General features: G+C 32.1%; 1 protein-coding gene and 1 non-coding gene across 2 annotated transcripts in view; one reads left to right on the top strand and one right to left on the bottom strand.

The window, feature by feature from the left end:
* Positions 1-25,885, bottom strand: part of gogo (thrombospondin-1 like protein golden goal) — a 264,490-nt gene that overhangs the window by 56,385 nt on the left and 182,220 nt on the right. The window contains exons 3-4 of the mRNA XM_088235559.1: positions 12,884-13,710; positions 2,944-3,274 (exon numbers count right to left, since the gene is read on the bottom strand). Of these exons, the coding sequence (XP_088091685.1) occupies positions 2,944-3,274; positions 12,884-13,710 (1,158 nt within the window). The remainder of the gene's footprint in view (positions 1-2,943; positions 3,275-12,883; positions 13,711-25,885) is intronic.
* Positions 15,308-15,379, top strand: TRNAH-GUG (transfer RNA histidin (anticodon GUG)). The gene has a single exon. It is a non-coding gene; the product is annotated as a tRNA-His (tRNA).

Raw genomic sequence — 25,885 nt, 5'->3', positions numbered from 1 at the left:
TAAATAATCGATTTCCTATCACGAGTTGAGGTTTAGGGCGTTTCATTGCTCTATTTGATAGGCAACCATAATTATTGGAAATGTTTTATTTTCGTATTACTTTTAGATACGTTTATAATGCCTGTATTTATTAGACTGGGTTTTTGCGGAACGCTTTCACGAAATTACAAAGACTGAATTGGATTTCAAAGATATTTCTCATTTTCAGCGTTTTTAGGGTATACGGTTTCAAAAAAATACGAGGTGTGTTCAGAAAATAACGGGAATTGATTTAATTTCGCGGGTTTGAAGAGCTCGATTGCCAAAATTATGTTGGTATACATGCTCCTGAAGTAGACAAAAATTTTCAGCTGTATTAATTGTTTACTTTGTCTGTGGCAGCCGCTAGGGTTAGATGTGTTCGGCGAGCTCGGCGATTTTCGTCTTGGCGATCCCTGAATGCCTCCACTGGGACGATTGAGCCTTAGTTTCGAAGTCACATCCGTAAACCCATGTTTCGTCACCCTTTCAGTTATTTTGCATCGTCGTTGACTTCATTTAGTGGCACCTGAGCAACTTCCATTCGCCGCTGTTTTTGTTCGAAATTAAAAAAAATTGGAACAAATTTTGCTGCCACGCGTTTCATACCCAAAACATTCGAAAAATTTAATGGCATGAGCCAATCGATATGCCAGCATCATCAGAAACTTTTCCTTTTGTAATTCGGCGATCGACTATTACCATTCATGAACTTTTTCCACGTTTTCATCGGTTGTCGATGTGCTGGGGCGTGCGGGCCGTTCGTCATCTGCAACATCTTCTCGGCCATCTTTGGAACGCTTATACCACTCGTAAACTTTTGTTTTACTCATAGCAGACTTATCATAAACCTTTGTTAACATTTCACACGCTTTGTCTTGTATACCTACATTGATTAGTCGAAAATTAAAAAATATGGTAAAATACTTTCCACCTAAGGAATTTAAGGAGAATATAACGAAATGTGACGGGTGCGCTACAAGCGTCTAAATTGAGTTATACCCTTAGAGCAATACCCTAATAGCTCTCCGAGATCGACAGCTGCTTATGTGACGATGAAACTCCTCAAGATGTCCCTCACCTAATGATGCATTGCCCCATTTTCAGCTTTCAGAGACAACTGCTGGAGTCGCAATGCAGAAGCCTGGGTGAAGATCAACGCGACATCCCATTGGTGATAGATAATTAAGAACTCACACGAGAGGTAGTACTATACATGGTCAAAATAGTGCAGGCAATTAGAAAAAAATACCAAAGTAGGGAACAAAATGCCGAACACTATTCTAGTGGAACAGAAGGCCTGTTGACTACTGTCAACAGACTGGCATCTCCTGAAGAGTTTCAATTAGTTTCTACTCCACATGAGAAAATGCAGAGAAGAACGGTTTAGATAAATTGAAAGAATCTAGGTAAAAAACAACGCAAATTCCATTTAAAAAAACCTAATGGGGTTGCTCATACGGAGAAAAACCATTTTACGGATATAAACTAAAAAAATTGCTACATATTACAGCAATACAACGAGCCGTAGGTACTTGAGTCGAGAATTGCAAGCGAAAACCGAAACCGTCCGTTACACGTTTGTTGTTAAACTAAAAACCTAACTAAAAACCGAAACAAAAATTTGGAACGTTTTTGTTTCATGCTATAGAGCTAAAGGGCATATCTAGTGAATTGTTTCTCAGGGCTTCTGACCTGGGGTGCAATTATGAATCTTCTCTATCCCCTAGAGAGTAAATAATTTGGGGATATTTATTTTTTACATGCGACCAATTTTTGCTTCATAAATGGCCACACTGATGATTAAACGTCAAAAAATATAAACACGTGAAATCAAACATGATGGTTTTTTATTTATAACATTATTGCGACTTTAAGCATTACCCAAAACACTTAACTGTAGTCCTTAAAATATAGCTTAATTAGAATGACAGCTGTCAAACTAATTTCATTAATGATAGGAAATTACTGATCACTGATCAAATCGATTTTATCAGTTATTTCATGCAATCATGAAACTCTGTTTCCGAAAATTGATATAAAAAACGCAAAAACAAGCCTGTTATAGTGTGTTAAACACAATTATTCAAGAAAAAATGAAACATTTCTATTTTTTTAATGAACAACATCAAATGAATTCTTTTTTTATTCGATAAATTAACGTTGATCAATTTGTCCCATCTATAACGTTTTTGCAAAATGATGTAACCTTGTAAAAACGGTTTTCTTTTAGTTTTAACGCTGATTTATGTTTCAAGCATTGTAGAAAAAAAATAAATTAAAACGCCTGATACAAATGATTTTTCGTGTGTCAATATAAATAACTAAAAATCAATAAAAAATATAAATCAATAAAAAATACTACGAAGTTATGTCGTCACTTTATCTGACAGCTGTCATTCTAATCATGTTACATTTTAAGGACTATAGTTTGAATTGACCGTATTAGTTATATTTTCGTTTTTGAAGCAGTTTTATACACCATTTGACGTTTAATCATCAGTGTGGCCATTATATAAAGCAAAGTGTCGTCGCATTGAATAAATAAAATTCTTAAAATTAATCACTCTCTGGGGGGAGAGAAGATTCAGAATTCCACCACTGAATGACGTTCTCGAAGCGTATCGCACGCTATCATTTTCGCAAAAACGCGACGCGTTATGCATTCGTGACACTTCGCATCACTCGGAAATACGTCTTCAGTTCGGGGTGTTCACTCGGTAGGATCTCGGCTAAATGCGTTATACGACAATTTGGATTGTTCCGGTTATTACTAGAGTGGATAATGCGTCAGGTACCTCCATCTGATACGTATGCTATTACGAAGCTACTTAGGGTAGATTCTGAAACATTTCAAACGGATAACCCGTCGGCTATTCGTGAATATGCCGCCCCGCCCGCTTGACCTGCAATTCGCGTACTTACCGGTGACAGGCAGAGTCGGCAGGCACTCCTCCCTCACGTCCGACACCGCCCCGCTGACGGCCTGGCTGACGTACACGAAGCAGTACTCCGGGTACCGCTCGCTGAACAGCTCGCACGGGAAGCGCAGCGCGTGCGCGCCGCGCGTCACGCGCAGCTCCGCCACGTAGTGCGGCGGTGCGCGCGGCGGGCGCGCGAACACGCGCACGCGGTCGGCGCGCTCCAGCACGCACGCCGGGTACTGCAGCAGCACGGGCACTCCGCCGGCGTGCGCGTCGCACGGGAGCACGCTGCGCGCGTGCACCGTGAGGACGAACTGCTCCGACCAACTGGCCTGAAATCAACACATTTATAATTTTTGAATCGTATCGGATCAAAGGTCACAAGTCAAAACATCATTATTGAATGAGTGATTTCAGTGATTTAAAAAAAAAAAAATTGTTTATAGACTATAAGCCTATTTTTTAAAGCTATTTTTATATATCGTATTATCAAGGCTATGATTTTTTCTAAAGTTTTGTGTTTCTGAAATAAGTCGTGTGTGTGACGTTAGAGGTTCTCTTCCGCTTATTTTATCGATCAGTTCTGCGATTTATCCATTGACGGAAAGCAAACCGGAATTTTTACATAATTCTCTTCTCATTGGTTGATTCACATAAAACAGCAACGTCGTTCAAATTACATAGTTCGTTTTCATTTTATATCCAATTTCCCGTAATACTGAACTTCCTTATTGTACAGACAAATATCTTCAAATTGTATTTCATGATACTATCCTTACTTTTGCGAATAATCTTTTAGGAATAAATCTTAGTTAATAAGTACAGACATACAACTTATTTTTTATTTATTGATTTGGTGTTTATTTTGTAAAACTCCATATTTAAACTTATAATATTAGAAATCAAACAATGACTTGAGTGTCTACTGAACACTTTATTTTATTTTTACAATTTAAAAAATATAAAAACAAAAATTTCGTGACAATTGTTTCGCCTTGTTAGAGCATTTTGAAACTTTTAAAACATTCGTTTGAAAATACCCTAACAAGGCGAAACATTTGTCACGAAATTTTCGTTTTTATATTTGTTAAAATAAAATAAAGTGTCCAAGAGACTCAAATCAGTGTTTGATTTCTAATATAATAAACTTATTTATTATTATATTGTATAAGAAATAAAAACAATATGAAAAAAACAACAAACGTAATTGTATATATTTTATATAATAAAATATTCGTTTACATATATATGCATATTTTTTTCAATACTTTATAAAATAAAATAAATAAAATCAGTAATCAAAATGTTTACCTCCCACAGCGGATTATAATATTTCAAAAGCACTTATATTTTGGTATAATTTATAAATTTCATGAATTCATTTTTTGAATTGCCTATTCAACCCTTTCAAAAAGTAACAGGGAAAATATTTTATAAGCATGCCTTGAGTAAATATAACAAACCGTTTCAAATTTGATTCACCGCAGAATCGACATATTTCCATGTATTTAAAAGAAATTCACTTTAATGACCATTGAAATATCAAGTATTATTTTGTAAATAAAATAAGGCAATAATATTTTTTTACATACATAATCAAAATATTAACCCATAAATCACTTAACGTTAAATACCATAATAAAAGCCACTCTTACTATATTTCATTAATATTCTATTTTGTTAATTTAATAACGCAATTTCATTACATAACCCCCTCTTAGCACGTAAAAAAAACATTTCAAGATTTTTATTTTTTTATTTTTTTTTTATTTCATTTTCAGTTCACAAACAGTAAAAGATATCACAATGTAAATTCAATTTATAAAATAAAAAATAATAACACTAAACATCTTTCACCAATTATAATATGTGAACACCAATAGTCACAAAAGAAAAATTAAAAATTGTTTGTAGACCAAAATTTGGTTTTCATTATATGTTATTAAAGCAGTTTATTAGAATTTATATAAGATTAATTTTAATAAAATTTAATCTAAGATAGATGTAATTTCTACAATCGAATATAATTTTACTAGATTATTAATAAAATCTCGTTAGTAGTCATAAGTTTTTTTTAATGTATTTCAATAATTATAGTAATAATAGACACAATAAAATAAAACAAATAAAAAACAATGCGTACTCTTAAGATATATGTAATATGTAGGTAGGTACTAATAAATCCACAAAAAAAATCATCTCTGTATTACTGATGTACATATATTATTTACAATATATTGTATTTATATATTATATTTTGTAATATTTTTTTTTATTCATATTTTTTTCCATTATGAAATATGATTGATAATAAAAATAATGTGACCTCACTGGGGTTAAAATAATTTTAATTTTATCCATAATTTTAAAATCCCGTTAGGGTTACTCAAACATATTACAAGTTCAAGTCATATTATGTCTCGTCTGGGCCGCGATTATGATGGGAAGCTAAGGACGCCATACCTTCACTATGATGATGTAGTTGAAGATAAGCTCTCTCGAGCGATTACGAAGATACAGTACCGACCCCCTACCTTCAAGTTGTGGGTAAGTACATCGATATGTAACAAGGGGAAGCTTATGTCACGGTACATTATATATCATTTTTTCGTATGACTAGCAACTACATTTATATTACATTTATACTACTCGCCTCTGTTGTATACACCATGATTTGGTCTGACACACGTTGTGTATATCCGAATTATGTTTCCAATAATCATTTGTTCATTGTACTATACGACATTTCTTAAGCATCCAGATGTTTACTAACTGAGATGGATATGTTCTCATCATCACAATGGTAGCATTATCTGCATGGCATGTGATGTTAATGACCTTATCTCCCTTCGTAGATTCACTACTTTTTTTATTCTTAAAAGCGTTTTTTTTATATATTTTTTCTGCTTGTGTAAGAAAAGGTTTTTGGCGTATATATTGTTGTGCTATATTTAGTTACAAAGGTGCTAAACTTGCTTTGTTTCTTTGTTGTTCTCTTGTGTTCATATGTGTTATTTTTTTTAATGTTAATATTATTTATGCCCCGAATTAAGTTTTTGTAACTCCTGGAAATGTAATATAATGTATTAAACTTGTAAAATACTTTGTGTTACATGATTTATAAATAAATAAAAATATATTCATATACATATATATATATATATATATATATATAAATAATCTTCTTCCAAGTTGGTCCCTCAATGCTGAGGATCGTGATCACCATGAGCACTTCTGATTAGTCTGTTCCACTCCAGTCTGTCCTCAACCCGACGAACTGACTCTTTAAATTTTAGCTATCTTTGCATCAAAAGTGGACATTCCAGACCGAAGTGGGAGCGTCTTTGTTATTTTTACAGTTTAGAAGAGTATATGGTAAAAGTATCAAATAAAAATATATTTCTATATGCTGAACATAAACCCCCCCTATCATTACTTTTTGACCATAGTAAACATTTAATTTAAAAACGGACCATTACAGTTCTATGGGTTTTAAAAACGGACAATTTCATATTTTGGTTTCAAAAACGGACAAAGACATTCTCAAATCGTGTATTCTTTATTTAAATAATACATATCTTTTGTATTTGAAGTGCTAAAAATTCATCTCTACCCATTTATTTATTTAGGTATAAAAGTATATTTAATATTGGTTATAAATATTGGAAACAGAAATTTATCTCTGCTGAAAAATTATGAAAATGATTATCGTCCCATTTCGATACTAAGGTCCTCATATCGTATTAAGAGTTTATGTGTGTGAATGGATGTGTTTACCTCCATCAAATTGTTTTATTTTTGACAGTGCCGAGATTCAAATCTTTCACAAAATAAATTGTGCGCCGAATCTAGAAAAATATAATATAATTTGATAGCTCATGAAGAGGCACCCTCGTCAAAATATGGATCAAAGGATCAAATCCTTACAGATACTAAGGACCTTTCAACTCCTCATCAGGAAAAGGAAATTCCGAGAAAAGGGAAAATAAAATAAGACGTGTAAGACATGTTATTTGTCACTCAAGACAAAACACGTCTAGAGGATTTTTATTACTTACGATTTTGGCTGTCTATCATGATTTTATTTTTTCCTGTGCCATAAATATATTGATTAATCATCAATGTATCAGAGGCGAATCGTTCATATAAGCGATTATGCGCAGCTTACCATTATATTTAACTATCTATTTTCTGTAACTTTATTTACAGAAAAACAAACATGTAATAGTTGTTTCTTATAAATCATTGCCTTTATCTGTATTATATATTTGGTCAGCTCCGTGGTGTAATGGTAAGCGCGTTTGCCTACTATTCAAGAGGTCTCGGGTTCGATTCCCGAGATGGTTGATATGAAATATTTATTTAAAAAGGTGTTTTCACTGTAGAATATTTCATAGTCCCTGGACTGATAACTAAAGCGTAAAACTTTTAACTTTTATTTTTTTAATTTATTTATTTAAAACACATTTTTACAGGATAATACTTGTACAATCATATGCTTACAATCTAAGTTGTCTTGTAAGATATGCATTTATCAAAAAGACATTTTCAAAAAGTACAATGTAAACATATTTATAAAGCCAAATAATAATATTTATATACATATTTAGTATATCGGCACTACTAAACAAGTCATACAGACTGATTCTCAGCAGCGCTGTATGTAGAATTAAATGTGTTTCATTTAAAGATAAAATATAGTAATAGATAAAAGAAAATTCCATCTTCTTCCAGCCGACATAGCTAAATCAACTTAATTTAAATGCTGCCTTCTGACATACAGTAACCAAATTTGATTTTTTTTTAAAAGCTGTTTTAAACCTAAGCTTTTCCATTCCGGATTGATGCTGTTATACAGTTTAGGGCTGATCATCTTACCTTCATGTAACAAAAATAATCAAGATACGCTGCGATTGGTGTACCAATGCAGTGCCCTATACACCATTAGGTTCAGAAAAGGAATGGTAATGTTGACGAACAAATCAATTTTAAAGAATCAGTGACCAATATAATATAGTTTTTACAATTTTCGACCGATAATTTTATTTTTTCATTTTATGATTTCGCATAGGTAACTGCATTAGAAAAACACATGGCATGTCGTGTACTCTTCTAATGTATCACGATCAAATTAAATTAAGGTAAGACGATCAGTCTTACGCTTCAGGTACTAGTCCTTGAACAATGAAATATTACAGTACAGAACTACCTTAAAAAATAATACAATATTTCACGTCCACCCTGCCGTGAATCGAACCAAGGAACTCAAGCATGGTAGGCAAATGCTCCAATCACTGCATTACGAGAGCAGCTATTGAGTCGAAAACACTCGTCCGGGGTTTTGGTTCTATTTCACATACAGAACAGACAGATATTATAAAAGCCAATTATGATATTCTTCTGTCAATAATTGAAAACATACACATAATAATATATAAAGGTGTTCATTAAACCCTGTCACATCCGAAATCATGATCAGTATGAGCAAGAAGACATATCGGCACATTAAAATATTTTTTTAGGTCGAATAAAATTTAAAAAAATAAAATATCAAAAAAAGCTAATGGTTGTTTACTTCTGCAGGGGAGAAACGTGGCGGGGGGAGAGGGGAGTCTGATACTGCGCCGCACATCCTTCATTTCTCCCCTGCAGAAGTAAGCAACCATTGGTTTTTTAACAATATTTTATTATAAAAAAATTTCTTTGTTCTAAATATTTTGTTAAATATGCCAATATGTATTGTTGCTCATACTGATCATCGTGGTTTCGGATGTGACGGGGTTTGAAGAACATCCTGTATACATATATATATTTATATATTATTTATTTATTAAAAGAACACAACAGCCATTGTAACAAAAAAATACAAATAAGCCTAAATTATGGGCTAATTAAAGTTTTCTATACAGGGTGTTCTTTAAACCCTGTCACATCCGAAACCACGATGATCAGTATGTGCAAGAAGACATATTGTCACATTGAAATAAATTTTTAGAACGAATAAAATTTACAAAAACGAAATATTAAAAAAAACAAACAGTTGCTTACTTCTGCAGGGGAGAAACGATGAGGGTGAGGGGGAGTCTGTTACACAGTCAACAGCGCGGCCGCGCTTCCCTCGCTTCTCCCCTACAGAAGTTAGCAATCATTTGTTTTTTCGAATGTATAATTTTTTTTAATTTTCTTCGTTCTAAATATGTTTTTTAATGTGCTAATATGTCTTCTTGCCCATACTGATCATTGCGTTTTCGGATGTGACGGGGTTTAAAGAACACCTGTATATAAGTAAATAAAAAAAATAAAAAAGAATACCCGTGAAAAGTCACTCCGTATAATTCCACTAGAATTTTTTTTATATCCAACAATAGAAATGAGAAGAACATATGAAAAGAATTTTAATTTTTTTGTTGACTCTCTTAAAAAATCCTTTCGTCAGCGGATGCATACGGAGTAGCCCATGTCATTGTATGTTTACTTTATAAAATATTGTGCTATCCAAATTAAAAGGTAATTTAATTAAAACGGTGTATATTTTTTTGTATTGTTGATATTGTTAACGATAGAATAAAAATTTTGACAAAAATATGCAATGTTACTATAGTAGAGGTATATGAAAAGATTCAACAGGCAAGCAGACGTTCAGATTTGAATAATCAATAGAAAAACGATTTAAATTTGTGTTTATTATGTATTTTAACATATCTGGTAAATGTTTACCTGTGAGTAACCTTTTAAAAAGCACGCTCTGTGCGAAAAAATGGCAGTTTCGTGTTTTGGCGTGGTTATAAAAGCGAGAAAACGTCTGCACATCGAATAGGGGGTCTTAATAAATTTACGATGACAGTGGAGGTCCTGGGAACGTTATTTATGGCCCGAGTCCAGTGCGGGGCTGAGCCAGGCGTAACCAGTACCTTGTCTCGGACCCCAGAGGCTTAGTGACTAGTGACTGGCCTGATAGTGGAAACACAAGGGAAATAAGATCGCCGAAACTGTTCAAAACTATTTCCAAACATTATAAAAACAGCAACGGTTTGTGGGTACAACGTTCATAGATTGATGACGCACGCCGAACTCGCCGAATGATTCACCGGAAATCTATAGCGTCGACGCAAAAAAGCGACTTAGAATTTTTTTTTATTTATTTAAAACAATGCATTTTCCTGAGCAAGACCAACATTATTACACACAGGACGTTTATTGAATAACGAAATCGTATGACATATTATCCTTATATCCAGTCTTACGTCGGGAGATATTCATTCAATTTCATTTATTTGATGAAAAATTATTATTATTATTTTTTTTTATTAAAAAAATATTTTTCAAAAATATTTACAAAATAGTCTTAAATTGAAGTCCCGCTGAGTTGCATACATAAAACTCGTCAGCAGGTTCTTATAAATTGCACAAATTATTTTCACTTAACCTACATTAACAATAATTTTACATGAAAAACATTACATATTACATTATCAAAAATTAAAAACTATCACTAATACAAAAAACTTTTTTGAGCAAACGTCTCACTCCTGTATTTAACTCAGTATTTTTAATATTGTTTGGTAACATGTTAAATATTATTGGTATTCTGTATTGCAGTGTCCTTTTGCCATACTTATTGCAATATATAGGAACAACTAGCCCTTCCATACTAGTAAACCTGGTGTTGTTTATTCCTCACATTGATACCATCACTAGTAAGGCGATGAAATGTCTTGGGTATTTGCAGCGAACTGTAAAAGATTATACTTCTCTCACTACCTCCAAAGTACTATTTGCTGCCTTAGTTAGAAGTAATTTAGAATTTAATTCAACAATTTGGTCACTTTATTACAATATTCATATTTTAAAATTTGAAAGAAAACAACGTAAATTCCTTAGATTCATCAATTACAAACTTAATACACCCACTGAAAACATTGATTACGATTATTTATTGTGTACAACAAATATGTCAACTCTCTACAAAATAAGAATTACTAATGATTTATTAAATTTATAAAAAATAGCAAATTGACGTCCCGGAATTCACTAGTATTTCAGCATTAATGTACCTGTTGTTTTATTTACGTTATTTTTTTAATCTCCTGGCAGTCATAATTATTTTTACAATTCACCAATCCTAGACTACACCGGCCAGAAAACGAGTATAGTGAAGTTGATTAATTATGTTTATCTTTATATAATTATAGGTATTCTAAAGTCTATAAATTAATCTGTATAAAATTTCTTAATATTGTTTTTTATTTACTAAATTTTACTCAATGTTTCTATTTTTTTTTAAAATGTTTTTCTATAATGATACATATATTTATGCGTATGTATATAGATTTATATAAGTTTACACGTGTATGTATATGTATATGTGAATGTATGCATATGCGTGTGTATGTATGTGTGTGTATTTGTGTATTAAATATATATTAAATATATTTTTTTATACCCCTATACCTATCTGGGTACATTTTCTTGTTTTTACTTATTGTTTCTTTTGTTTTTTCTTATAGTATTCTTACTTTTAATCTAATGTATATACTTATGTCACATTGCTGCACTTGAATGTGTAACTAATAAATGTAAAAGCCCGTAAGGCGTATAAATTAATAAATAAATTCATGAGACCAAAATATCATTACAAATTAAACTACGTATTTAGATCGTTAAATCAAAAACATTTCAAACCAGGACCCCAGGGTCCAGAACAATCACTCGATATTATGAAGGTATAATATTCTCCAATAGTAAGAATATTTGCCGCTTAACATAGTTTAAGGTTAACTGTTTCAATCGACATAATCAGAGGCAGGTGGGTTCTAGAAGCCAAAAGGCAAAACAGAATGTGCTGACACTGTCGATATTTAAAACTCTCTTAAATGGCCGAGTTCTCTTTATATAATCTTTAATCAGGTTGAATAATGGACATTGACTTTATTATCTCTACCATGAAGACGTGAAGAACAAAAGAAGAAGGCCTATAAAATTACAAAAAATCGTAGTAATATCAGTCATACAGTCCGTCAGTTCAAATCACTTGTCGCCGCTAGTCGCATTTTATTCAAAACTTAATAAATACGCATTGAACCTTAACCCTGTTTCATCTGTTCATCTCCATCTGGGGTAAGAGCTCCCTGCACTAATACATATTTTTCAAATCCTACAAATTGACTTGTACAAGTTGGATGGGTTTTTAAAAACCACTAGTAACCGTAATGGAATGTTTCAGTCAGTATGTGCAAAACTTGCATACACGAAACAGATAAATGAAATATAAATGCCAACAAAAAAGCGTTTCTCCCTGGGGTGCATAATTAATGATGCATCAGGCCTTGCTCAGCCAAGACCAAATATGTACGATGTTTCTGCTACTAAAAATATTTCATTTAGTACGCTGTAAATATGTCAGGGGAGATGGTGAAATAGATAATAAGATGTGAGAAAAGATGTTACAAGATGTAACACTTTTCAATGCTGGCAATATTGAAAATATATCTACCTAACTTGGATTAAATCCCAAATGATTATAATTAGAAAACCAAGCTATTGAAATACTGCAAGGAATGTAAATCTCTTATTCACTTATTTTATTTGTTAAGGATATTAACTGTGACACAGAGAATATAAAACAGTAAACAGCAGAAAACACAAAATAAAACCAATAACAGATATACACACATACATATACTACTACTACTACTACCATCACGCCATTTCTCCAAAGAAATAAGCAAAGAGAAGGTACAGCCACACACGTCTATCCTGGGATCCTAGCATCTTCCACATTCATATATCTTGGCATACATGCCTTTTGGTTCTGCCTGCTTTTGACATGAACAGACTTCGGATTTTGGTTTATCTGATCATACCATGTCTTCCTTGGTCGTTCTATAATAATCAGGCTTAAGTGAAATATTTTTCAATTGTATTAAAATAATATTTCTTACCTTCAAATACGCTGTGGTGGTCGTCAGGGTTGGCTGTGGTAGAGTCGGCCTCAGGGTAAGAGCATAGGTTCCAGCTATACCAAAGAGCTCACATCTCAGCACGACTTCTCTCTTCCCAGACAGGCCTTTTACGGCCTCCGAAAAGAGAGGCGCGCCAAGCGGTGTCGTCGAACAGAGCGCCGGCCCTCCATCTCCACAAAACCAGAGCTCCAACCAAAACTCGGGCAGGAAACCTGCAGCAGGCTCCACCGGGGGACACATGACTTCGGGAAACTCCACAATTCCAGTTACGGAATGTTCTGGAAACGTCTGGATGTTTTCTGGAGTTAAAGATAGCTTCGGAGAGGGCCATCTTACGTCTAAAACTCCCGATAACTTAGAATCTTGAACGGATTCTACTTCTGTCAAATTTTCTCCAGCTCCGTGGAGCCTCAACAAATATGTTCCTCCTTTAACGAAGTATCCACAAGGAACGGTGAAGAAAACAACGTCTTGTTTCGCTTTCTTTTCCCATTCTGAATTTGGAATTTGCTCGTTCTGACTGCCTCTTATCCAACTTGTGTCCTTATTTGGATTGTCCTTGCTTTGGTCGGGTAGCCAGTTCTGGTTTTTGGTTTTCCAGAGCTGCTCTTGGTCTTGCAGCGTGACCGAAGGGTGTAGCTTGACATCGGCCAGGAAGTGAGTGACTCCGGCGTCCAGCCTGAGGATGGCGAGCTGGAGGTCCGGCAGTGGCGTGGGAGGGGAGTGGAGGGACACGTGGAGATCCCCACTCAGGGCCACATGAGCGAAGGGTACCTCCAGGTGAGAGTATGGCGGCAAGACACCGACTGAAAGAAAAATAATTAAAAAAATAATATCTGAAGCATTAACTTCGTTGTCAAACATTTTATAAAATGTCAATAAATAACAATAGTAGTAGTAGCACAAAAACACAAAACAACCAACCGCTTCTAACAGCATGTGTCCTGTCAGAACGCCGATTTTATTTTTGTGCTGTTGATGTTGGTGTAAATATTGTCCTGACGAAGAGACGGCTACGTCTCGAAACCGGTAGACATGGAAAATCCGGTAACTGATTAGATGCAATTATTTACTGACATTTAACAAAAAAAAAATAATAAGGGTAACTGGAAAGGTTTAAAAAATAGCTACCATTTTTTAGAACCTAATTAATAATGCAATCAAATTTTTATTTTTTACTTTAAAATTAATTTGATATGGGTCATGTAGAACGAATGGATGACGAATGAATGGTAAAACAGATATACATATATGGCGAGAATGAAGAGTAACGTAGGACGAGGACGACTAAGAAAGATCAGATAAAATCTTACGTCTGGTCATGTCAAAAGCAGACAACCGAAGGGCCTGTATGACAAGATGTATGAATGTCAAAGAAGCTAGGAATGAATGTCGGGATAGACGAGTGTGGCGGTCTATCCTCTCTGCCTACTTCTACTAGGAAATGGCGTGATAATAGTAGTACTGGAATAAACAATTATGATATTTTGAAAACTATATTTTTATTACCTACGTAGTTTATTATTTTGTCAATATCAAATGTCAATTTCTCAATAATTCATAAAAATGTGTATAAGGTTTTTTAGCTTTATATAACCATCGCCAGGGCACGCCACTACTTTGTACTTTGTATGTAATATTCTGACAAGTAAAAGTACGGTAACCTTTTGAAAAACTTAACCGAACTTGTACTGTACATAATATTATAACAATGTGTGGTTTTAACGTAGTATCGATGGCGATTATGTCTATTATAAACATTGTTTTTATTTAAGATTATTTTTATAAATCAGCGAAGGCAAATTTTGTTTCCATCTACATTCCCCTAGCGGCAAGAATTTGAACTAATCAAGTCCCGGGAACAGTAAAGTTATACCTGGTTTTTTTTTTAATATTCAATCAACTGCTCCACAAGTGTATGTATAGCTTATGTTAGGTTTTTCTTATTTTCATTGTGCGTTTTGTAATATAAACAATGTAAATGTACTTATATACCTAGTTTTTAAAACTGTGAATATTTTTTAATTATTTCTGTTTATTAAGTTAGTCTTCTTTGTTTATTCTTAAATGTAAAAACATTTCAAAAAAGTATATTATTAAGTGTCCTCGGCACGGGTAACCCCAGTGAGGTCACATTATGTTTATTATTAATTATAGTTTGTAAGAGAAAAATATGAATAAATAAAAAATAAATACCATACCTGTAATAACAATTAAGTAAATTAATGGAATCGCGCATACAGTAATGTTGTATTCTTATTCGCATTGCTAAAATAAGCGTTCAGTGTACGGCACTTACATATATCAGCTGTTCAATACGAAAATGCCAGGTTTTAATTTTCGCCACCAGAGGTTTTATATTTAAGTATTATTATTTTGACACCTACCCGTACCAGCCCGGTAGCCGTGATCGTCTAGTGGTTAGGACCCCACGTTGTGGCCGTGGTAACCCAGGTTCGAATCCTGGTCACGGCAATGAACAAATCATTGTCGCGGCGGGCTTTCATTTTTTATAAAAATATAATATATGTTTTTGGCTTCGAAGAAAAATTTTAATTAAATATAAAATATAAATATTTTTTAAATATAATTCCAAATAACCCGTTCAAATTGACACAAGATACCTAAATTATTTTACTTTAAAATGCTATGTTTAATTTTTAAAATATTTTTACTACTTTTCCGTTATTATTATTACCTGTCAGCAACAGCCGGTCAAAAAAACTTTGGAATGCCATCTATCGGCAGAGTTTCTCACTAATGAAGCGACATTAGCGACAACAGCGTCCGCATGAATTATTAATTTTGTCGAAATTTCTATGGTACCTCACCGTAATACTAAATACCGAACAAAATTATTGATGCTTTAATGGTCTACTATTAATGTTATCTGGATTCACGGAGTTACAATCATTTGCCTGCTATCTTAGTACGTATAAATTAGTAGATATGATACTTCATGTAATATTCAGTCTAAATAGTATAACACCTTGATTAAATCAAACAAAAAAGATTTACAGATCAGCATATGTATATTTTTCGAGCATTCCTTAACATTAAATAAAACTGTTAAAATAAAACAGACTTTTAAATATAGCTTACATTTCAGTTAATTATTTTTACAATATCGGGACATCCTGCAAAAAACTGTAATTTTTTTTTTTTGCATTTATAAATCGTGTAATTGTTTTTCATTATGTGTGCCTTTTAAAATAGAGTATGAATGTGGCTTTTTATACTCAAATAATATCCCTAAAATACACCCTGATTTTTTAAAATACGGTAGATAAATAAAAAGATACGTATTGTGTGTAAAAAAATGTTAGTAATAGAAGTGGCCGCTAGATGGACGCGTTCCTCTGTGTAGCGTGTGTAGGTATTTCATTTTTTAGCGAAAATATCCCATGACTAAATTTTACATTTTTAATCAGAAAACTCTCATTTCACTATCAAAATGATACTTATTGTAAGATATAACGTAAATCCTTTTGAGATTTGGTGAACTAGTATCCAGATAATACAATATTTTATAACTTTTTGTGCTTTTTGTACGCTTTACATAATAAAACTTCATTGTCGTGGTTATTGATCAAACGATATATTTTTAGCGCTTAGCACACCATAACATCCTATAATAGTCATCAATCTCGTTATTCGACATAATAAATCATTCAATTTGTCCAGACACGATTTCCCTTTTTGTGAATAACACATAAAACTGTTTTGAATTTTAAAATAAAAACCTTAGAACTTCCATTAATTTTTAAAGGAATAAACTAAATGTTTTATTAAAAAAAAAAAACGCCTCATATGAGCACACATCATATGACCTATAATTTGCTGGTTTAAGTAATTACCTGAAATTTGCTATTCTGTCTATCTTTGAACATATTTCGAATTTATTTAGAAATCGATCGCAGTTAATTTGATTTATACTTCGAATTACAAACCGCTTAGCGTAAAATATCACTGAATTGGAATCGTGTGCGGCGAGCAAACAAAAAAGTTTATGAATTAAATTGACTGAATAAACTTGATTGATTGTCCTTTAACTCTGCCGATTTTGCCCAAAGCCTTTTTCTCATTCTACTTTACCCCATCTGGTTTCTCTTTTCTCACTCTCTTACTCTCGACTCTCTCTTTCTCGATAACCTGTACATGAATTTTCTCAAAATAATATCTAATCTCTCTCTATTTTAGACCATGATTTTGACAAATACTTTATATTTGACCTTTCGCACTGTGTAAAAAAATCCATCGAATCACTGTGCGGTAACCTGAGGTTAGGAAACGACCGCCTGATAATCACTGTCTCTTTTCATCTTAGTAAAGTTATATGTGTGTCTTGCTAAGTGATCTAATTATCTATCTAATTAGATTACTTGTCTTTCTCTCAAATTATTGTAGTATACGAGTATATACGTTTGAAAAAATACAAAAATAAATTATAAAAGTTATTTTGAAAAAACCGTCTATTTTCTCACTGTTTAATTATTTAAAAAGTTTAAGGTTTTAAAAAAATCACTGATTTAAAACACTGTTCATAATATTTAAAAAAAAAATATTTATGTTATCCTAAAAATATTAATAATTAAAAACAAAATAAACAAACTATTGTAAGACGTCACTCCCCATTATGTGGGTACACAAGAATTGTTTATTTCTTTTACGTAATGGGAAACGTTAATGTAAATATATGTATTTAATTCATGTAAAAATTGTGTTAAGTTGTAATATTGTATTTTTATTTGTTATCTGAATAAAATGAAAAATGTGTCTAAGACTACTCGATATATTGTCATTTGTGGAGATCCTGATGGACAAAATATTTAATTAAATATTATCGGATATATCTAAATACATGATGTATATGTTTTCGTGTGTGTTAAAATTTACTTGAAGAATTAAAAAAAATGTGGTAATATTCATAGCAGTTGCTGAGATATTAGTTAATTAAGTGCAATTTTCAACGGCAGGTTAATATACCTATTCAAAAGCATAATTTCGAAACATGTGCAATGCTGTTTTTTTTTTGTGAAGAAAGAGCGTACATGAAGAACATACATGGCAACCCAACGCCTGAAAATATTTTTCAATTTTTATGCTTCTTCTTGGACCGCGTTTCACATTTAACGTTTCATACAGCAATCTACCCTAAAACGCCTTTCTATTTAACATACCTAATAATAAATATGTAGATTTAATAATGTTATAGGTTATAAGGGTTGATTGTGGGTTCTTTAACTTACATCGCGATCATCAAACACGATATAAACACACAATAGATTATTCTGATATTATCTTCAATGCCGATCGCGGTTAAGGTGTTGTGAAACTAGTAGGTAATATTCTTATCACCGGAAAACGGTACTTCCGGTTTCACTGGATGTTTACAAATACCAAACAGTTGATTCGCTTACTTCGGGGTGTGTATTGTGCTCCTAAATTAAAATGAAATACAAATTTATATAAATACCTGGAATAATGCTTATAAAACAGAAACATACAGAATCATATATACAATTCAACAAGAATATATGTTATATGTTTTCAGTGATGCTAATAAAAATAATACTTTTGACAAAAAAAATCCACTGGGTCAAAAAACTTAAAAAAAAACCGGACCAGAGCCTGAACTAACTAGTTTTATAATATATAATCACATTAATAACTTTAAAATACTATACACAAATATTCGTAGTCTGAAACCCAAAATAGATGAACTAAAATCACTTATAATAAGTGAATTTAAAAACCCCGATTTCATAATTCTAACTGAAACATGGCTCACTAACAGTGAAGCAGAATTATATGACATCAATAATTACAATGTAATAAACTCCTGCCGGGAGGGCAGAGGAGGGAGTTTAGCTATGTACATTAAGAAAAACTTAAATTACAAAGAAAAAAATATTGAAAATAATAGAGATATAGCAAACATTGTTCTAATAAGTCTCATAAAACAAAAAATACATTTGTTTGCTTCTACAGACGATCAAATAAAATCGAAGTCCATAGTTTCATAAATTTTTTAGAAACACAAATACTTGCGTATGGAAATAAAAGAAAAACAATAATAGTAGGAGATTTTAATATCAATCCACTAGAAAAAGACAATGTACTAACAAATGAATATGTAAATAGCCTAATATCTAATAATTATGTAATTAGTATAATAATTTTCTATGCATAAATGTGTCCTTAAAAATGGCCATTGGGCGTTTATATAAATAAATAATGAAATAGCGTAGCAGCCTACCCGGTAGCGATTGGTTTTGTGAATGCAGGATCGCAGGTTTGAGAATGCATTTTCGGACAAACGCGTTCAATATACAAATAAAAATGTATGTAACGATCCTCTACGAGCTAACTGTTGCAACATCTTTGTCGAGCTATCGCTGATTTTAGAAATGGAATATGGAAGTCTAGGCATTTACCAGACTTATGACATGTAATCGGTTGGTTTAGTGGCCACTTAACACATTTTTTAACATTCACCATTCTGCCCATGTGTGAACATCCATGTTTTTCAATTCTTCCATTTTAGAGATCTGGATATTAAAACATAGACAGAAGGGTGTATATTACACAGTGTTTAAAGCGTTCACTAAAACCAGCAGATATAAAACGAAGTATTTACGTTTTTATCGAAATTTCAGGACAAAAACAATAGTTTATTCAAGGGAGGGAGGAGTTAATGACTGGATTTTCCATGGTGGGAGGGATTTGAGTAGGAAACTTTTTGATGATTTTCCGAATGTTTGAATTTACAGTTTACCATATTGATGTGCCATATATTCATATTGTTTAAAATTATTTATTGTGTTTCTGATCCTATTTTCGTGGTGATATACTCACGTGTCTGTGTCATTGCTCGTCCCAACTCAACACAGGACTTTTGGTCCCATGGAGTTGGGACTTGTATCTCAAATAATGTGTAATAAACTACATGTATGTAAATAAATAAGAAAACAAAATAAAATAATTAAATATATTGGAGAATTAAACAATAACAATTTTACAAATAGTATTCTTTAGTTAATATCGACAACTATCAATAGTCTTATCATATAATAATTTAAGAATTTTCATAAAATGCGTCATTATTTGTCGATAAAATGTTGAATTGTTTTAAAGTATTACAATTAATTACTATTTTTTTCTTTAGCGGCTTTTTAAAATTACCTATGATCGTTTTTTTTTATTATTGCTACTATTTAAGTTTTATTTAAAACAACGTGTGGTACAGCTTCTGTATTTTGTTCTGGAAAAATACCACAAAAGAAAATTCTGCATTCTAGGTGTAAATTGAATTCCTAAAGGACGTGGGAATCGTAAAGATTCACATCCAGAAACTATTCAGGAAATTCTTATAAAGATTCGAGGAATTTGACCCCAATGCAGGGACCTCGGATAACTCCTGTTTTTCGGGGAAAATTTGTCCTTGTTTGGACCTCGTAAATATTAAATTCTGAAGAGATCTTCTGATTACACTTATACCTGTATGCAGAGACAAAACTTAAGGTAAGGAAAGTACATTTTAATCTCAGATGCAGAGAATAACCCGAAGATAATGACAATAGAATGTACTTACCTCACCTTAAGGTTTGTCTCTGCATACGGGTATTACTCTGTAGTGAAACTTCATTTAATAAATACTAGTCGTAGTGTGCTTTGAAACTTGATTAACTACATCTTTATATATATAATTCCTCTGTACGTGTGATGTCGCCGAACTTTCCCTAAACGGCTTAACCGATTTACGTGCGGTTTTCAGAGAAATATAGATCTTTGCGCTGTGCGTGTTTGTAGATATTAAAATCATCAATCCAAGATGTAAAAAAAGTAGTAAGGAGCATAAATGTTTTATTTATCGATATACCAGGGAAGCATTCGAGGAGAATGCATTTACAAAAAAATTTAATGATGTTGTTTTTTTGAATATAAAAATTTTTTTTTTTTGAATGTTTACAAACAGCATTTGCTTTTTGTGGATCTCAATCAGATTCTTTCCTGAAATTCCTTATAATTTCTTTTATGGGATTTTTTATTTCTTTTTATGGGATTTTTCATTACACTTAAATAATGTTAAATTCAATACATTCAAAAAATCGTATTCCTTACTTAAGCACACCTTTTGTTGGTAAGACGACCGGAGTTTGACGTTTGCAAAATGAATCGTCATATATTTAAACATGAAATGGATCGTCATACATTTAAACTTTGTGATCGATTGCGGACTCTTATGAGTATTTTTTATAAGTTATCTTTTATTTTGCCTAAAATCACTCTTAAAATTATTTATTTTTCTTTAGTAGAATCAATAGTAAGATATGGTATAAAGTCGTGGGGACATTCCACTAAAACAAATATTAAAATGATCCAGGGTCTACATTATTCTATAGTTAAGCGAATTGTACCTGCAGAGATTTCCGAACAAAGAAGTAATAATGATCTCCTGTACAAAACAATCAAAACTCTGCCTATTCGAGGACTACTGTGGCTTTGCATCATTTTGGAACAATTTCATAGTAATACATTCAAGTTTCTTCTCAAACATAACCGTAATACACGCTTCACGTCTAATGATGGCTTGGTAGTACCAAAAGTATGTAATAAATACGGAAATAGAACTCTCAAATATTTAGTACCTAGATTTTTTAATTTATTACAAGAGCAAAATAAGAGAGTGGCTACTCGATCAAGAGTTTATATATGAATAGTAGCTTAGGTGTAAATATTTTATTTTTTCATATATTTTCTTGTATTTAAAAAATAAATTTATATATTATTATTTGTACAAACATGTTTATTCTGATCTTTCCGGCTGTTAATTTTTATATGTTATTCATTGTTTTTATAAATGTAAATAATATTATTAAGTCAGTATAAATATAATCTTCACCAACAAGCTACAAAAAGTGGCTTGGTGGGATTTTAGTTTTAGTAAAAATATAACAAGTGAATTTTTTTTTAATTTGTAAAAATGTATAATTATGCTATTAAATAAATAAATAAAAAAACAGGATTCAACTCCCTGGGGAGCTGTTTATATTAACATATTACAACAGAGATGAAGAACATTTAAGAAAAGGTAATATAGATGAATCTCACCTGCATAAATAAAGGTTTCAGCTCTTTAACTTCACAAACATCAACAGATGAAAGAATTGAAGGAATATAGAGGTTCAAATATAGGCAGAATGGTGAATGTTACACAGTGTGTAAAGTGGCCACTTAAACCAGCCATTGACAGGTCATAAGCCCTGTAGATGCCTAGACTTCTATATTACCTTTTCTTAAATGTTCTTCATCTCTGTTGTAATATGTTAATATAAAAAAAAATGCTATATTTGAAAAAATACTTATTTTATGTTTTGGAATTCAACCATAAACAAGTACCTAGGTACCTACTTAAATTCATTTTGGAATTTAAACTCAAACAAGTACCTAGGTATCTACTTATCAATGAAAAGTCTTTATCCAAGGTAATAAATAGCAGGCAAGCCAACGTTCAGGCAGGACAACGTCTGTCGGGTCCGCTAGTATTGCATATAATACAGATTAGAATAAGTGCTTACTATTTCTCGACAAATGGTGTTATCTTAGCATTTTAATATCGGACAATATTACACTGTGTTAGGGTTGTAATGACAGTAAATGTTATTCCACCGAAGTGCAAACAACATATTTTTTCATGGCGTTAAACATGACAAATTTCGTGCCAAAGAGTGTTTGCGGAGAATTCAACTGCAGTCTTTTATATTTTATTAAATCTGCAACTGAAGCAAATATTATAGAATCCTAGTGGAGACTTACGGCGACCATGCCCTCTCTGAAAAAAACATGCTTTCTAATTTTCATACATCATGTTTCTAGCCAGTATGTAATTCCAGCAATTACCGCTTTCATAAATTAAATATTCAACAAAGTTTTGAGTATGTCTAAGTGTTTGCTGGACTTTGACTGGTTGGATTTCCTCTCTGGGAGATATTTAGATCTAAATTTGTTGCAGCAGAGAGGGAAAATATTTTTGAGAAGGGAACGTGGAAGAAAAGGTTTCAGCTCTTTTACTTTACAAAGGTTAACAGATGGAAGGGTTGAGGAAATGTGGATGTTTAAACACAGGCAGAATGGTGAATGTTACACAGATTGTGAAGTCATAATCCCTGTAAATGCCTAGATTTCCATATTTCCTTCTCAAAAACGTTTTCTTTCTCTGTTGCAACAAATTTAGATCTATATAAAAATTACCTAATGGGGAAATATCACGTTTTTTTAAATTTTAAAAGTAATAAAAGTCTATGAAATACTGTAAAAAAAATATATTTTCCTAATTATTAGTATTATAAAAAATACTTCTAAAATTATAATTTTGAATTTCCGCAAAAACGGTCAAGGAATTGGCAACGCCCCTAATACGTCACGATTCATGTTTATTTGTTCCTGGCCATTGAAATTTCACGAATCACGAGTCTTGGCGTGTTACGTGCGACTTATTGTTAAATTTTGACAGGCGCCGTGGCGCAGTTGGTAAGACGGCCAACTGTGAAACTTGCGTCGCGGGTTCAATTCCCGCCAGTTGCAAGAAAAAACCCAAGAAAGATTTTTTCTCAATTGGTCTGGGTGTTGTGGTGTATTTTTCATTATCTCCTTCCGTATCCCCTCTATCCCACCTGCTGACAAGCCTCAAAATATAGGCTTAGCGGGTTATTCCTTAAAAAAAATGAAAAACAATCACTGAACATTTTAGTGCACAGAAAATAAAAACAGGAGGCCTCCGTGGTGTAGTGGTCAAGACGCTTGACTCACACGCGGAAGGTTCCGGGTTCGATTCCCGGTGAGAACACAAAAATTAAATGTGATTTTTCTCAAGCCTGGGTGTTCTGTGATGTAATTCACCACTGTTATTGGGCCTCCTGGCCTGTTGTGGTGCAAAAAAAAAATGCTTGGAAAAAAATGTCATTTTCATAACACCAAGAAAATAAGTGCATTAAAAATTACATTAGCAAAACAATCATTTATACAAAGAGGGCCCATATGCATGGCAGTAAAAAAATAAAATAAACTTCTCTAAAAATTAAGGAAATAAATTGTATTAAAACAATTGCCGGTGTGTTAAAAGTGTTTCTATAAACGAATATTTGGAAGATGCAATTTAATGAATTAAAATGTATTAAATGTAATTAATGTGAGAAATATACAACATATTCAAATATAATATTTTGACTGTTTGTGTTTTCTTAACCTTTTGATTCATTTGTTTTTTTAATTTTTTAATTAATTTTTATTATTATCGTATTTTTTATTTGTTTGGGTCAGGCTGTAAGAAAATCGCTAGTGGCAATAAGTCCGCCATTTAACCATGCATACATTTGTTTTATTTATTGTATTTATTACATTTTGTACTTATAAAATAGTTAGTAAAGATTTTTTTATTTATTATTATTATTCCATACATCTATTAACTTACTTCATTTTCATTCAACCCATTTTGTTCATTTGTTACGACAACTTTTACGAAAGTAACCAAATTTTTTATGCAAATTGCCCCAAATAAATGATTTTTCTATCTTTAAATAAAAAATCGTGTTGTTAAATGCCATTGCATTCTAATGAAAGGTCTTAATTAGATATTTAGACCCATCCCACAGTAAACAGGCTCCTTTGAACCGTCCGATTGACCAATTTACCCAACCAGACAACCAACCGTTCCTGAAACCTCATGCATTTAAACGTCTCTATTTTGCTAACCGTATGGAGTAGTCGTCGAGTAACCAAAAATAACCAAGATACAAAGTCTTCAGAATGCAGTTCATAATGATTCCTACCTCAGAGAAATAAGACGCCATTACTGAGGTTCCAACCCATATATTTATATGTAATACTTTTAATAACAAAACCGTACTATAATTTTTTAATTCTTTTTTGACTGATAATATTTCATTGATTCCAAACTTTCAAAATTTTCCTTCTTTTAAAAAACATGCACTATCCTGGATTCAAACTAAAGATATGAACTCTTTTTTTTTATGATATATTTTGTTGTCATTTAATAAGAAAATTTTTTGTGTTTTTTTTAAATATTTTTTATTTCCTTTTTTAGTTACTATAAAAAAATACTACGCACGTAGTCTTTTACAGAATATTTTATTTTTCTTTCTTATGTAACACAAAAATATTATAACTGTCCATTATTTATTATCGGAGAAAAATTCATTAACATTTTTGTATACCCACGAACAGACCATGCCTTTGTGGGATAATTTATTTTCTATTTTTATTATTAATATGTATTTCATTGCCATGTAGTTGTGCTTTATTTTCTGAAAACTCTGTTTTTTCACTCATGATTTTCAAAAAAATTCAAAAAATAACATTAACAATACTCTCAAAGGAATTTTATGTTTTGGACGTTTGACATTGTGTGCGAAAACAATAATAATTCATAATTATGATAATAAAATTGACAGCACACAATATAATCAACTCGTAGTGTGACGTCATAGAAACACATTGTTTCGCGGACGAGAACTTCATTCGGATCTCTTAGCTTTATGGCTGCTAGAATTTATAATAAGGCTTAAGATGTTTTATTCACCCAACCCGATGTAAGTGCTCAACAAAAAACAAACCTAGTGGCTTATTAAGTTTGGAAGAAAGAAAACTGAAAGCTTATTAAACTACATTGCAAGGTAAGTTATATTCCAAGACAATTTAAACACTATACAATACAAAGACAAGACTGATAAAATGTATTTATACATATTAGATCATTAGATGTATGTGTATGCAATGATGTGTATGTATGTGTGTGCGTATATATGTATGTATGTGTATACGTGTATATGTATGTGTGTAAATATATGTGTGTGTGTATGTATATGTGCATGCATATGTGTGCATGTATGTGTATGTATGTGTGTATGTATGTTTATAAGGGTGCACACGTGTGTGTGTATGTATATGGAGATATATAAA

Source organism: Micrasema longulum, unplaced genomic scaffold, assembly GCF_059751315.1.
Source record: "Micrasema longulum isolate JH-2025_06_02 unplaced genomic scaffold, ASM5975131v1 h1tg001400l, whole genome shotgun sequence".
NCBI classification, from domain to species: Eukaryota; Metazoa; Arthropoda; class Insecta; order Trichoptera; family Brachycentridae; genus Micrasema; species Micrasema longulum.
The sequence above is the reverse complement of the archived record's forward strand: the minus strand, read 5'-3'. Positions and strand labels throughout refer to the sequence as shown.